This window comes from Lates calcarifer, linkage group LG15, assembly GCF_001640805.2.
Source record: "Lates calcarifer isolate ASB-BC8 linkage group LG15, TLL_Latcal_v3, whole genome shotgun sequence".
NCBI lineage: Eukaryota > Metazoa > Chordata > Actinopteri > Centropomidae > Lates > Lates calcarifer.
In genome coordinates, this window is record NC_066847.1 from 23291062 (window position 1) to 23305950 (window position 14889).

Sequence of the window (14889 nt, forward strand, 5' to 3'; positions counted from 1 at the left end):
TTATCATAGATTTGCATCTCTTTTTCTCATTTTGCTTTCTTTGTGGTTGCTTTTGTCTTTTTGAGATCATTTTGTATCTTTGTGATTGTTTTTTTTTTTGTCTCTTTATACTTGTTTTGCATCTCTTTGGGGTCATTTTGTGTGTCTTTACTGTCATTTTACTTTGTAGTTGTTTTGTATCTTTGTAGTCCTTATGGGCCTATAGACTCATTCAGTAATCCACAAATACTTCCAAGTAAATCATTATAGAAGACAGTTCAAATCATAATGTGTAACTGAACTGTCTACATACATGAATGCTTTTGTAAGTGTAAGTTAACCTAAACAACTACTGCAACGAGGTTTTCTCTGTGTTTTGAATCATTATTGGCTCCAGACATGTTAAAAAAAGACTGTAGACTGAGTTTCAACGCTGTGAAGGCCATTAAGGCCTTGAAGCCTCCTCACTCCACTGCCTTTGAAAAGTTACATTGCTCATAGGATCATCGTGTTCTCTACTTTCTTCACTGCCTCCTGTTTGTATTCATATCATGTGCTGTGTTTTAGATATCTGTCTTTTCATCTAGAATAGCTTGCTCTGTGAAGGTCAGATGGGCCATACAGTCCTTACCTCTGGTGGGAATAACTCTGTGGCCTTAAAATCCTCCTCTTTATGTAGCCCTGATTAAAAGACCAAAAATCATTGTGCTGTAGGATTTTTTTTCATCTTATGCTGCAATTACTGCGCAGCCACGCATTCAATGCTTTTGCCAACATCTTACCACCCACTACACCCAGCGTTAATCATGGTTAACCTTAGGCAAACCTACTGTATTGTTTGAAATTGGGAGATGTGTGATTTATGTAATTGAAGTGTCCTCATTCCCACCTCTCTGAACCCTTTATCAAACTACTCATTTGGTCACAACACAAGGAGGAAGACAAATGCTTTGGGTAATTAGCTGGCATAACCATACAGACGTCTGCTGTAATAAGATCTCCAGGCCACTGGAATGCTCTTTGCCTGCCTCTCCTCTGCCTTTTAGTGTCCTCTTCACCTCTTTCTGTCGCTCCCCCCGCTTCACACACACTTTTCCGACCTGTTTTCTCCACATGTACTCACATCACTGTCATTGTCTGTTGTGCCCTTTTGTGTTCAGTACGCCTGCTGTACCAGCTGCAGCACAGTCTTGGCTGCACACGCCTGCCAGATTAACAGATCGTTTTGTCGTTTCCTCGCCAATTAGCTACAGCCAGATTGTTTGCGTAACATGAAGTGATCTTGTGTTTGTTTGATTTCTCCTGCCTCCTTTCTGAACAATCCACACACTAGGTAGTGAGAAGGAGATATAACAGATGCAGGGAGGATACAGGAGTGTGTGATTGAGATATTTCCTTTTCCAGTGGTCAAAAGATTTGTTGCCTGCTTAACCCTAATCAGTGGGTGCGCGTTTATGTGTTTGTTTGTGAAGGCTCAGCCTGAGGTTTGTGTGGTGTGTGGTTTTTTGTTTTTGTTTTTGATGGCCCAAAATCAGCAGCACAACAGAAGCTGGGATGGACTAGCATAACCCAAAGGCCTTCTTGTTAATCCCAGCATGCTCGCATGCTTTGGATTCAGTTAAAACTGGCAGATCAAAAGGATGAGTATCGAGATTCATGTCCACCATTTCACACAAACAGAATGGCCTGAAAACATGAGAAAAAATGTCAGATGCAATGTGTTTTGTTGAGACTACATGGACTTGACTGATGCTAGTGGTTTTAATGGTGTGGAACAATGTGAGAAATGCCTCTCACGGTGCAACTGCAAGGTGCATCATGCAACATTCATTTGAATCTCCCCCTCTCTCTGTTTTCCCTCTTTCTCTGTATCACTGTCTCTCTCTGTGTCTCACTTTCCACTCACCTTCCACTTTCAAACTCACCTTTGTTTATGCTCTGTTTCTGCTTTATGCTAAAACGAGCACTTGTTTCACACTCATTTCTACACTTTCTTATTCTTAGCTTTTCACCTAAACACAAAGTCTCCATGCTGTTATTCATCTGTTAGCCTATGTGCTGAACTGATTAAACCTTAATGCATTAAAGCCCATCTGCCTCCCACTTCTAAATGCTGAGCAGTTAAATGTTTTGGTTCAATAACATCACACACCGAGGACAACTGAAGTTGTAGATGGGCTCCATTAAGGGACGACAGTCCTGACATGTATCACCCCCAGAATCACTATTATTTTAACAAGATTTCATTTGTTTTTATTAAAGCATGTCTGATTGTCATATTGTGTGATTAAATAAGAGAGATGGCCCTGCCATTCTAATTAAATTGCAAACAATTGGCTGCTTTTTAATCACATAGCCTTTTATAGGAACTGACCCAGATAGCAATAATTGAAGTATTTTGTTACATTATTAGCTTAGTGTCCCGAGAGTTCACTGGGCAATAACTGTGTACAAGGGCAAGGCACAGTGATAGGTAATGAGTGTTTGTATGTGTGTGTTAATGGGGGAGGTTGGATTGTGGCATGTACAGGGATGTTTTAATAAAAAAAAATATGTAGGTATATACACAGCATACAAAATTACCTCTCTAAATAATGTAATGGAAAAGGAAATTAAAAAACTTTTAATACCCAATATTTGATAAGAAACTGTTTTAGTTGATGAATTTGGCCATTCTTGTAAAGGGAGGCAGCCCAGAGGTCTTAATAACTTAAAGGGGCACTCACTAATTTTGCACATAGAAGTCAGTTTACTAGTGTTGTCATGGTGACTGCTACTTAGCCGTTGACAATGGTTGAGAAATGTCTTCTGTGGCTCTGGAGATCTGTATTACACACTGGGGGCATGGAGTTTAAAAGATGCAGGCAATCAGGATTTAAAGAAGAGGCTGTATTGAATTGCATTATGGGAGGTGTAGGATCCATAGTTGTGGGAGCATGACTCATACTAGGGACTTACAGTCAGTGTCTCAGCTCTTGCTGCTTTAATTTAGATCATTAAAATCTGTCTCCCAACTCTATGGAATGCAGTACCCCTTTATGATTTATTATTATGTGTTTGTATTTCTATAACTGTGTTTGCACCTGTATAAGTAGGGTATGTTTTTGTGTGCAGCTATTACACATGATACAGTGTATAAGATATGAGACATACACCCCTGAGTGTATGTATGTGTTTGTGTATGAGAGGCACATGATGACCCATCCTGTTTTCATTCACCCTGTCCTCTCCTGCTTTCCAGAGACACAATGGGGACATTTTAACAACAGCGTCGGTCAAGCACCTGAGTCATCGGCGCTTTGTGGTATCCTTCCAGCTAGACAGTGTCCAGCGAACAGATCAAGACCTTTACCGCTGTGTCACTCAGTCCCCCAGGGGCTCCGGGGTCTCAAACTTTGCTGAACTCGTTGTGAAAGGTAAACACTCTTTCGTTGTCTCTCGTTCTTTTTTGCTTTAACACCCCCCCCCCCCCCCCCCCCCCGGCTTCTTTCATCACCAGCATCATTTTTTTCCTGCTGTTATTATGATAGCGTGTGATTCTTCTGCTCCTCTTGGTGACGGTAGATTACTGCCTGCGATTCAAAGACGAATTAAAAAATGAAACTGATCATTACAGTGATAGCCTCTGGTGTGAACATATTTCAAATTACCCACAGGACATCAATTGGGCTTGATGGTGGAAATTACAGACAGCAATGTCAAATCAACTTCCACAAAACTCCTTAATGACAAGTTGTACGGTACTCGACACACACGAAGGCTCTTTAGATGGTGAATGCAATCTGCCTGACGTGTTGTTCTCTGAGCTGGAGTTGTCAAATTGGCTGCCATATTCGGCTCTTCAGCTCTCTGTCAAAAAGCTGTTCACTTGACTTGGACTCCTGCAGCCCCTGTCATATCATGTACCGCAGATGGTGACCTCACTCCCATTACTCACTCCAACCCCACAGCCTGACACCACTTTGACAGCATAGTAATGACATGGCTGTGGGATGGTTTGCTGGCATAACATGCTCCAGCAAAGGGGAGATGAGAAAGGGAAATAAGGATGTGAAAGATTTCCATTCTCCTTGTCCTCTACTGCATGCTGCTCCGGCTATTACGGCTTTTTAAAGTGTGAACTAAATCCCTTTGATTGATAAGGAAGCATGGATTCTGTTTAGTATTGTGGTGCAGACTGATTGCAACAGTACAAGATGGAGCCTTTTTGCCAAAATGCTGCTAAACCCTCACACCAGCAGCTGCCAGTAAACCAGGAGTCAGTGAATGCGCTGATAGAAAGCCATGAAATCCCATTTAATGTGCTCGCACTCCCCGCAAATAAATATCATTGTGTCTGTGTGGTTGTTGCTTTCCTTAGTTTATTTTATAATCAGGACAAAGATGTTATTTCTGGCTCAAAGCTCATTCTGCACCACGAGGAGACTCTTCTGTAAGTCATGTCCAAGTCAACCGGGTGTAACTCTATAATCTATTTCACAGGAGCTGAGACCGAGTCCTTAACGAGACTTTCATAAATCCCTCTCCCCCCCACCGCCCCCCTAAGAAGAGCCTAATCATCCCCTTAATGAGTTGGATCCACTCATTTCAAGACCTTAGATTGCATGCAGGAATCATGATGAAGCCCTCTCATTGCCCCATAGAGGACAGAAACATGTCCACATAATGAATAAAACATTTTCATCTTCCTCCTAAAGGTGCTGTGCGTCTCTGGCGTTTCTTGTGGCCCCCTCGTTGTTATTTATTTCATTTTTTTTTGATCCGGTGCACCATTTGAGGATGTGTTTTCAGGGATTTTCAGCCCATTAAAGCATAAATCTCAGTGCAGAGAAATCCTTAATTAAACAGAAAGTAGCACTGAGAGCAACGTTTGGTTTCAGAATAGCTCCTTGTGCAGGGGAAAACAACGAAAAAGACAACCAATAATATGCTGAGAAAAAAAAAAAACAATGTTGAAGTAAACAAAGTAAATTAACAGAAAAACTCTAGCATATTTATTAGGCCTGTGAACTATAACTGTGAAAGAAAAGAGGGAGTTATTTTAAATGTGGCCCCACTTGCTGCTTGCCTGTGGCCTAAATTTGCCCTTTCATTATGGATGCAGTCACCGACAACCCCAGCGATGAGCTGCTGCGGGCTAAGTCAAAGCAAAGGAAAGCAGCGCAGGGAAAAGGTGAGGTTGCTGGTAATGTTGAAAGCCCACAAAGAGGAGGGCCATAAAAGACAGAGGCGCCTCTGCAGGAATGAAGGATTAGTCACAGCCACAGATCAAACTCTGATCTTTTCTCATGCTTTTGTCCTCATTTCTTTTGCATTCCCTTCCCTCACTCACTCCATTGCCTGTGTAATTGTTCAGTGGCTTGGATCTGCCAGTGGGTGACATTTGACCAGTGGGCTCTGGAATTAATCCTTGGTTTGGCGATCTTTACTGACAGTGACGCAGAGTCTTCTCTTTCATCACGGTGACCAGCTGTGAGGACAGAACACTCAGTTAGAGAAAAAGATGTACACCACTTAATCCTTTCAATACAAAGATCATAGACATTCAGTGTGCTGAATGCACAGCTGTTTTTTCACTCACTCCTTTGCCAAAATTTATGCAAGGCTCTGAACGCCTTGTTAATAGGTATGACTAATCGGCTATTTGAACGCAGTTTGACCTGCTCACATCTTACATTCCCTAGGGACTCATTTAAGACTCAGTGGGCTTTAACAAAGTGAGAAATCTGTTTCTATACAAGCAATTAGTACAATTAATACCACAACTTTACCTTCCCAGATTGTGCATGCGCTATGGCCTCACCAGCAAATGTTTCTACCAATACAAATGTGTTTTAACAGAAAAGCAAAAAAGCCAAAAAAAAAAAAAAAAAATGAATGCCTCTCTTTTCCTCTGACAGTACCTCCATCCCCCATCGCGCCGCCCCAGCTGCTGCGCGCCGGCTCCACTTACCTGATCATCCAGCTCAACACCAACTCTATCCTGGGAGATGGCCCCATTATCAGGAAGGAGATTGAGTACCGTGCCAGCCAGTCTCCATGGTCTGAGGTGCACGGGGTCAACATGGTCACCTACAAGCTGTGGCACCTGGATCCAGACACAGAGTACCACATCAGTGTGCTGCTGACTCGGCCTGGAGAGGGGGGAACTGGCCCTCCCGGACCGCCTCTGGTTAGCAGGACAAAATGTGCAGGTGAGCTCCCAGATCCTAAGAGTGCTGTTCGACTGGACAGGGCGTAGTCACCCCGATGCAGCAGCTCCCAATCTTTTCAGCTTGTGATGCCCTCAAATTGCCTGCTTGAGATCCCTTGTGACAGATTACGGTCTTAGTGGGCACATGACTTGTTATCAGTTACAGAGTGATTTTTTTCTACTTAGGGTTATTTAATTTTAAGGATTTCTTGAGGTCTGAGGGGTGAAAGTATCAAATAGACCCCCTTAAGGGTTGGGAAGCACTAGCCTAATAAATTATATTAAGAGTGTTGTGGTTTAGGTTATATCAGGATATCTTACAGCACACGTTCAGGCAGGTATGACTATCATCGTCATCTACACACTCATTCACATGCCACTGCTGAGCATTTCAGTGCCTAACTCCAAATGTGAAAGTGCTCTTGCTGCTGCTACACACTGTCCAGTGGCTGTTGCTGTATTTTAAGCTGAAAGCTCACCCACCCACCTCTTAGCTGTCATCTATATGTTATTTGTTTTAAGATGAATCATAGATGAGTATTCTCTGCACCTGAAATCTGTGCCCATATCTGGATCTTGTAGCGTGTTCTCATGTTTATAGAGATAACAGTCTACAACAGTCTGTTCAGTATATCCCCATTTGGGGTTTTGTATTTGTCTCGCCAAGAATGAGATGGCTTTTTTGGATTGGGTAGGGACGTTGCTCTGAAAGGACCCATTATGCGACACGTGGCGCTTAGGGAAATCATAGTGTGCACTGTTTAGGTAATGCATGCCCCTGAGCCTGAAAAAGAGAATATAGTGTGTTGAACACCTGGCTTGGAGCAAGCATGGGGCAGCAGGGTCTTTAATAACACCTGTACCAGGACACTGCTCTGTGATTTTCTAAATTGCATCGACTTATACATTTAATCTAGATTAAAATATAGTCCATAAAGATGTCTTCTTTACACTTACTGCAGTAATTTCATAAAAGATCCTCAGTTCAAAGTACCAGCAGCCACACACCATAACTTCAGAGAGTCTTACAGTATGGGGCAGCATCTGTCATGATAATCTGCTAAAATTCAATCAGAAGAGAAGCTGATAGACAAGTTCTGACTCAGTCACCGCATACACTTATCTCATAAGAAAAGGCACATTCGCTATCACTGGTGTTCTCTGAACTCTGGTGCTGAGGAGACTGAAAGGGAGACTTTTTCGCTGCCAGCTTGGCAATACTGGTTTGACGGTTATTTAAAAGATAACAGCTGGCTGACTAGGGTAGCTATAGCCTGAAGCAGCCTTCTTTGGTATCTATTGGAGAAGATAGAAATTGTATTTGGCAAGCACAATAAATGGACTAGAATTTGTAGGTGACAGTGGTGGAGACATATTAATCACAGATACACACTGCAAAAGGCTTTTATATAAACAGCAAACAAACAATGAGATATACCCAGTACTGTACACACTAACTACTATTATTATCACCAATTATTTGTCTCTAAAATGTGAACAGTGAAAATGCTCATTATAAATTCCCAGAGCCCAATGTAACATGTAACAAATTAAGTCCAAAACCAAAGGATGTTCAGTTTACTGTCATATATGACAAAGAAAGGTAACATATTTTCACATCTGACAACCTGGAAGCAGCAGATGTTTGGCTTTTTTGCATGAAATAGTTATCAAAATAGTGAATTTTCCGTCACTCAGCTAATTTAATAATTGTCTAGTTGTTTCATCTCTATTAGCTTGCTGTCTGTTTGTGTTTTCCACTCACTGAGGAAAAGCATCTTTTCAGTTTTTACAGATTGAAAAAAAGATTCTTTTTCATTTTCATCAGTTGCTCAGGTAAATATTTTCCTCACATCAGTCTTTTTTTTTTTTTTTTTTAATTGAACATTTTGTTTTGCCTGCTCACATCTGTGCACGTCTGTCATCCATCTCAGTGTAGACCCAGAACACCCTGGGAGATGAGCTGGATACCAACAGGCCACACCTAGGCTCACTGTTAAATATATGCATGCATATAGAGCACAAAGAGTACTGTGTTAATACAGATGCACACACAGTCATTACTGCTGCCTGCATCTGCAGTGTGTGTGTGTGTGTGTGTGTGTGTCGTAGTCGCGGGCACACGAAATGGAGAGCTTTGTGTTACCCAAAGGCAGTCTGTGGGTTCGTGTCTTCCACGGTCATCACTCTTTTCTGTGCCCAACGGTCTCTTCCTGCCACACACCATCCCTCACATATCTCCCTACCCTGCTCCAGTAGAGCCTCCCTGGCCCCCCTCTCCAATGACATATTAAAGCTACTCTCCTCTCCCAACAGCAAAAGACACCCCTCATTCATCAGGCGCCATGAGTGAGCTCACAGCCCTCTCTCCCCTATCCCTGCACACCCCTCCCCAACTCAAGAGACACAGAAAATTCACAATAAAAAAGTTTTTTTTTTTTTTTTCTAAAAAAGCCGACAGGAAGAGGGAGAAGAGGCTGTGGTGTGGGAGTGCGCGTGTGGGAGAGAGGGTAGTTTTTCAAAGTGAGAGAGTGAAACGGTAAAAATGAGGCGAGTGAATGTGCGAGAGGTGAAGCGAGAGAGGATTCACAACGTACGGAAATTGCTTTCACAGTTGCTGGTATCGGTGTTTGTGAAAGTCACTAAACTCAGCCTTTAATGATGTATTTACATTTCAACCACTGTGACATTAGCTTGTTCACCCATGTGTGGGATAAGTAATACTGCTGTGTTTGCTGAGCTGTTAAACAGGGCATTTAGATGCAGTACTAGTTCAATACAGAGGAAATATAGGTGAAATTAATTTTGCCAGTTGCTGTGTCTTGTGTTTTGTTTTTGTTTTTTTTGTTTTTTTTATCTTAGGTAGCTGCAAAGCTGTGAGTAGTCAGTTGTAGCTGCATCTGCAGGGTTTGCGTTTCTTTCTTGGGCGTGTTTATGTGTTACACTCCTTACAGTAAGCTGCAACCTCCTCCACCTGGTGTACCTCACCTTCGCGACCCTCCAGGAGACTCTAATCACCACCTGGTTCCCAGAGCTCCCCTGACCCAACCTCCAAACCATCTGGTCTACACTACCCCTACTGACCCTGCATTCCACCGCTGAATCCTTATCACCGCCCCACCCCTCGCTGTTGGCCTTATTAGGTTTAAGCACGAGAAAATAGATGGTTGGGTTGTTGTGATGATTTCGGGGAGGCGGTAATTATCCAGTGAACAGAAGGGAAATCTGGAACCTCTTTCTGTTTAGGAGGAAAGTGAATTTCCTCTCCTAAAGCTGTGTCTTGCCACCGTGACTAATCTCACTCTTCCATAGTCACGCTGAATATTTCCCTCCCTCCCCAACATGTCGGCTAGCCGGCTTTCACCATGCACATTTCGCATCCTTGCAGAGCCGAGCTGTCCTCACGCGGGTGCTGTAAAACTAATGGCCGTGAATGTGAACATGGTCTCCGCCTGGCTCTGATGGCCATCCAGGTGTGCTTGATGAGCCATTGCTGTGATTATCAGCACGGTGCATTAGCACAGCTTGAAGCCCCTCAAGTAAATCACAGAGGAGAGGCGAGCATTTGTACTGCAGGTGGTCCCCAAACTATGTTAATGGGCCTCCACCTGCTGCTGGGTCACCGAACCTTCTGGAAAGCCCCTGCCCATGATGCTCTTGGTCTGCCAGAGGGAGCCAACACTGGAGCCTGACTAAAATTAGGCACATTAGGAACACAAGTGCTTTGCCTTTCTTGGCATGTCGTTCATCATGTCTTCCACTCGGAGCCAGAATTCCCTATATGTGCACATGTGGGGTGTTTGGATTTATGTGTGCCTGTTTTTTTTTTTTTTTTTTTTTTTTTTTCTCTTGCTTGCACATAGGGTATAGTCGTGCATGTCTGTATAAATTTGGTTTTCCCGTCTGACGCAGTCAGTCCAGATCCCCCTCCACAGATGCATGCAATCTAAGGCAGCTCTGCTCTGTCCCACTGCTGTCCCATGTCACAGTTTTAGGGGAGATAATAAACCAGAACCTGTCACATCCACTCTGACTTCCAATCTCCAAGGATCAACATGGTGCTCTGGGCTTTTGGCCATGTTGGGGCGGCTGCGGTTTTCGCGCCACGGGGTGCCAGAGAATGGGTGCCCGTGGCATGCAGACAAATAAGACGAGGCAAGGGGAAGGGGCCTGGCACAAATGTCCACTTTGAGAGAACCCACAATGAGCACACTGTGGCCTCTTTGGCGGTGCTTTCATTAACTCAGCAGTTAAATGCCTCTCTTTATTTAGCTCTCAGACTGTGCAGACTATCAATTGCACCATTAAGACAATTCTCAGTCACACTGAACAATGGAACATTAACATTTCTTGCTGGTTGCAGTCTACTACTTTGCGATTACTGAGCCCACCCATTTATCTGCCGACACATTAGTCTGGATGAGGTTCAGATCAATGCTCTGGTCATATTTCCATCTAGTATGAGATGCCAGACAGCAAATTAAAGGAGAAAGCTGGTGACTGCAGAGGCCTTCAGTATAGATTGGAAGTGTCATAAAATTTTACTTTAAAAGAATTGCTCTACCGCAGGCTGTAATAAGCGCATAAGAAATTGGGCATAGGACTGTTGTGCCTGATAATGTTAACATATTTATATCTGTGTGTATGTGTTTGTGTGTGTTTGAATCTGTACAAATAAAATGGACAGAGAGAGACAGAAGACAGGAGTGGTAATGAGATTAACAGAGAGTGATACAGAGATAGGGCTGAATAGCATTATTTTATACAGCAAATGTCTGCGTATCTCTGTGTCCGTATGTCCTTTCACAACTACGAAATCACCCCTCAAATCCAGTTTCTTAGATAATTCTTGTTTTAGTGCATTAGCCCCTGTTCAGTGATGCATTAGCCAACATATTTAAGTTCCCTGCGCTAATCTGTGCTGCAGTGAGAATCCCACTGAGTGTGCGAGTCAGTGAAGGAATGAAGACCTTGGCCAGTAACCTCAAACTCCACTGATCTCTCCCTGCACCCCATATCTCTGCTGTCATTCCCTGCCTCTCCGGTCCATTACTCAACATGCCCTATTAAAAGAATAAAGCCACACGATACATTATGTAGCATATTGCTTGACAAAAAGGCATTGATTGTGTTAATAATGGCCTCTGATAAATGCCTCCATTGATACTGAGGATGTCCTTGGCTTAACTCAGTCTCTCTTTAGTTTTCGGACGTCCTCCTGAACACTGGCTGGTCTGTGCCTCCTTGTATAGAGGCTCTCTGTATCTTTCAGCTAGCCATTACTTTTAAGGAGGATATCAAAGACAGAGCTGTTGTTCTTTTAGTCTGAGTCAGAGAAAGTCAGGGTTAACCCGGCAATGACCAGAATTAACTCGGTGCCTTCTAAAAATATGTGGCAGGCCATTGCGATGACCCAGCTGTAAAAGTGACCAGCGGAAGTGAATGCCCTTGAATAGCACTGTGTGTGTGTGTGTGTGTGTGTGTGTGGATTAAACCTCAGGGCAGGGAAGTATAACTACTGGATAGTCAATTTGCTTGTCGACACGGAGGCGGAGACTGGTGGGAGTGCGACGGCAACCCGCAGCCTGTCCGATTAATTAGCGCAATTGGCATGAGTTCCCGCTCTGCCGTAGGGGATGTGGGTGTGTTGTGCTGGCAGCAAACTGTTGACCTCCATGTTGTGGCGGGGCAGTATGGCTGCACGTAGGAGGGAAACAAGTGAAAGACTGCCAGGCTAGTCTTGGGACATCAGTGACACTGTAACTTGCTGGGTGTTCTGTCTAAAATCAAATATTTTACAATGAAACTAAGTTACCTGTGTTTTCATTTTCTAAAATTCAGTATCGTGCCTTCAGGACTTTTCTAATGACATTGCTTGTTTTTGTTTTATTTCTTCTATCTTTATTATTCAATTTTCTTGTATCTTTTTCTTCTTCAATCTTCCCTCCTCCCTCCCAGAGCCCATGCGTGCTCTGCGGGGCCTCACAGCCACAGACATCCAGCCCAGGCAGTTGTCCCTGCAGTGGGAGAATTTGGCGTTCAACCTGACACGCTGCCACACCTACTCAGTGTCCCTGTGCTACCGCTACACTACGGCGGGAGGTGGCGGCGGCCACAACACCACTGTGCGCGAGTGCCTGGCAGTGGAACACAACGCCTCACGCTTCACGCTACGTGATCTGCCACCCTACCACGGCATCCATGTCCGCCTGTCACTGGCCAATCCAGAGGGGAAGAAAGAGGGCAGAGAGGTCACCTTCCAGACTGAGGAGGACAGTAAGTCCCTGAGGAGGTTACAGCACAGATGGAATTGAAACGGAGGACAGAAAAACTAAAAAGGAGAAGTATCACAAGAAAACAGAAAACATTCTGAATCAGTAGTCAGCACGCACGTGAAGCTTGTAACTAAGTTTGTTCAAGCACTGTACTTGAGTCCACTACATTTGACAGCTTTCGCCACTAGTTACTTTTCAAATTAAGATTTGACATTCAAAAAATCATATGATTCACTTATAAAGTACAACACGTTAAAGATTAAAAAACTGGTTCCCAAATGTTTGACTTCCAGTCTCTTATAATGAAAACAGTGTTTACTTGGGGCCCCTTGTCAGATGTACATGAGTTGTTAGCAGTTCCACCAGACTGATTTCCCCTCTCATGTTTCTCAGATAGTTTTATTTAAATAATTGGCCCAAAGAGGTAAAAGGCAATATTAAAAAAAGAATAAGAATAAGAATTAATCCAAAAAAACTCTTCCTTACTACTCCATTAATCATCTCTAAACCCCTCAGATTCATCTTGCGACTCTATGGAGGGCACCCAACCCACAGATGTAAAACTACTAGATTAAACTACGTTAAAATCATAGTTAAGCATGGATGCAGTATCATAATCCAATACGCTGCATAAAAGATATCAGTCACGGGGGCACAGTTTTCTAAAGTATTATTGTCTTTGAATCTAAATGTGATTAAAGTACTTTTACTAAAGGTTAGTAAAGGGTCTGAACAATTCCACCACTGTACTGAATCTCACATTGTAGTATGTATAGTATGTTAGTGGTCACAGCAGTGTGTGCTGTCTTCTAAATGCTGCAGCAGAATGTTTTATTGTTTTAAACTGCAGTGAAGACACGGGCAAAATGACAGTGCTGCCCTCCAGCTTCATATGCACTCAACTGTCTCAACCCTTTGTGCACAGAGAAAGAGATATCATTGTCACAGCGTAAATCACAGTCACATGGATTACTTATGACAGCTGTTTTGGAAGAGTGCGACATTTACAATGTACCGGAACAACTACAAAATGTTTAACTCTAACTCATAGTAAATGTCAGAATGGAGACTATCCAGACCTGAGACTTCCCAGAACCAGACCTATATTGTGAGAGTCTCCCGTGTTGTGATAGGTGTTTCTGAGGCTTTTAGGTTTTAGTCAGCATAAATCCACTGTAACATTACGAGGGTAAAATATTCATTTCCATATATCAATCAGTTCTGGTTCATATATGGTGAATTTGCTTAATATTTCAAAAACATTAACACTTTTAACACTTCTTCCATTTCCTTTGTCTTCCTCAAACACATTAATACAGAGAGGGTGACCATCTGACTGAGGCTGAATCAGCATTACAAAAGATCCTTTTCATTTTCAGATGAAAAAAACCTAAAAGAGAAAACATTTTAACTGAGACTCTGGCAACCCTGAGATAGGATTTTGTGCTTATTTCTTATCTCCTATTATTCCTTTGTGCCGTGGCACATCGTCTGCATGGCGGCTGAGGGAGAAATCAATTCTGCCATGAAAAAAATCAAAACAAACAAGGTTTTTTCATAAAGAGATATAGTCTGAGAAAGATAGGAAGAAGATCAAGAGAGAGTGAGAGAGCATGGGAAAGAGTTTTTCTGAAGTGATAAAAGAAGAATATATGTATATATACATACAGTACACGTCAATTATGAACGCCTTTGCCAAAAGCCTTAATAAGCAACTCTGTCCTCCAGACTAACTCAATTCAAAAATAACAGTCGACTCAGCTGTTTGGCTCTTGCTTTAGCCTCAGGCCTGAATCTCACATAACAGTCTCGCTCTGTACAGCACTCGCATGGACCATGGGGACTGGAGCTGCCACTGAATGGCCCAAAAAACTGTTAACAGTGTATAGTCAAATGCTGAACCATTCACTGTCCTTTCACTGCCATTCAGAAACAAGTTTACCAGCAAGTGTCTGACATATTCATCAATATATTTCAACACTGGCAGAGGTTTGATATAAAATTATGATACCCTTTTTATATTTTCTGTCTCTTGTCTGTATTGTGGTTACATAATTGATGCAGTTCATAAATTAACTGTGTCCTTATCTGATGTTCTCAGCCTGCTGCTCTCTCGCTGTCTGAGTGTCTCATGTGGTGCATTGTTCTGAGCCACTGTGACATTCACTTCTGTGATATTGACAGGAGAGGCTCACGATGGGATTAGCACTTCAATTTCCCCGACAAATGTTTGTTCTGACAATTTCTTACAGTTCCCGGAGGCATAGCACCGGAGTCGCTCACCTTCACCCCACTGGATGACATGATCTTCCTGAAGTGGGAGGAGCCCGTCGAGCCCAACGGCCTTATTACCCAATATGAGGTGAGCCCAGAGAGACACCCTGCTGAATTACTCTGTTCTGTCACTGTAAAATATTTAAGGAAAAACCTCTGGTTATAACA

The 14889-nt window shown here is 42.9% G+C and overlaps 1 protein-coding gene across 4 annotated transcripts in view; it reads left to right on the forward strand.

The window, feature by feature from the left end:
- ptprub (protein tyrosine phosphatase receptor type Ub) overlaps positions 1-14889 on the forward strand; it is a 149223-nt gene that overhangs the window by 89279 nt on the left and 45055 nt on the right. For all 4 annotated transcript variants that reach the window (XM_018686786.2, XM_018686795.2, XM_018686803.2 and 1 more), the window contains exons 6-9: positions 3221-3395; positions 5880-6173; positions 12131-12448; positions 14700-14809. In XM_018686786.2, the coding sequence (XP_018542302.1) occupies positions 3221-3395; positions 5880-6173; positions 12131-12448; positions 14700-14809 (897 nt within the window). The remainder of the gene's footprint in view (positions 1-3220; positions 3396-5879; positions 6174-12130; positions 12449-14699; positions 14810-14889) is intronic.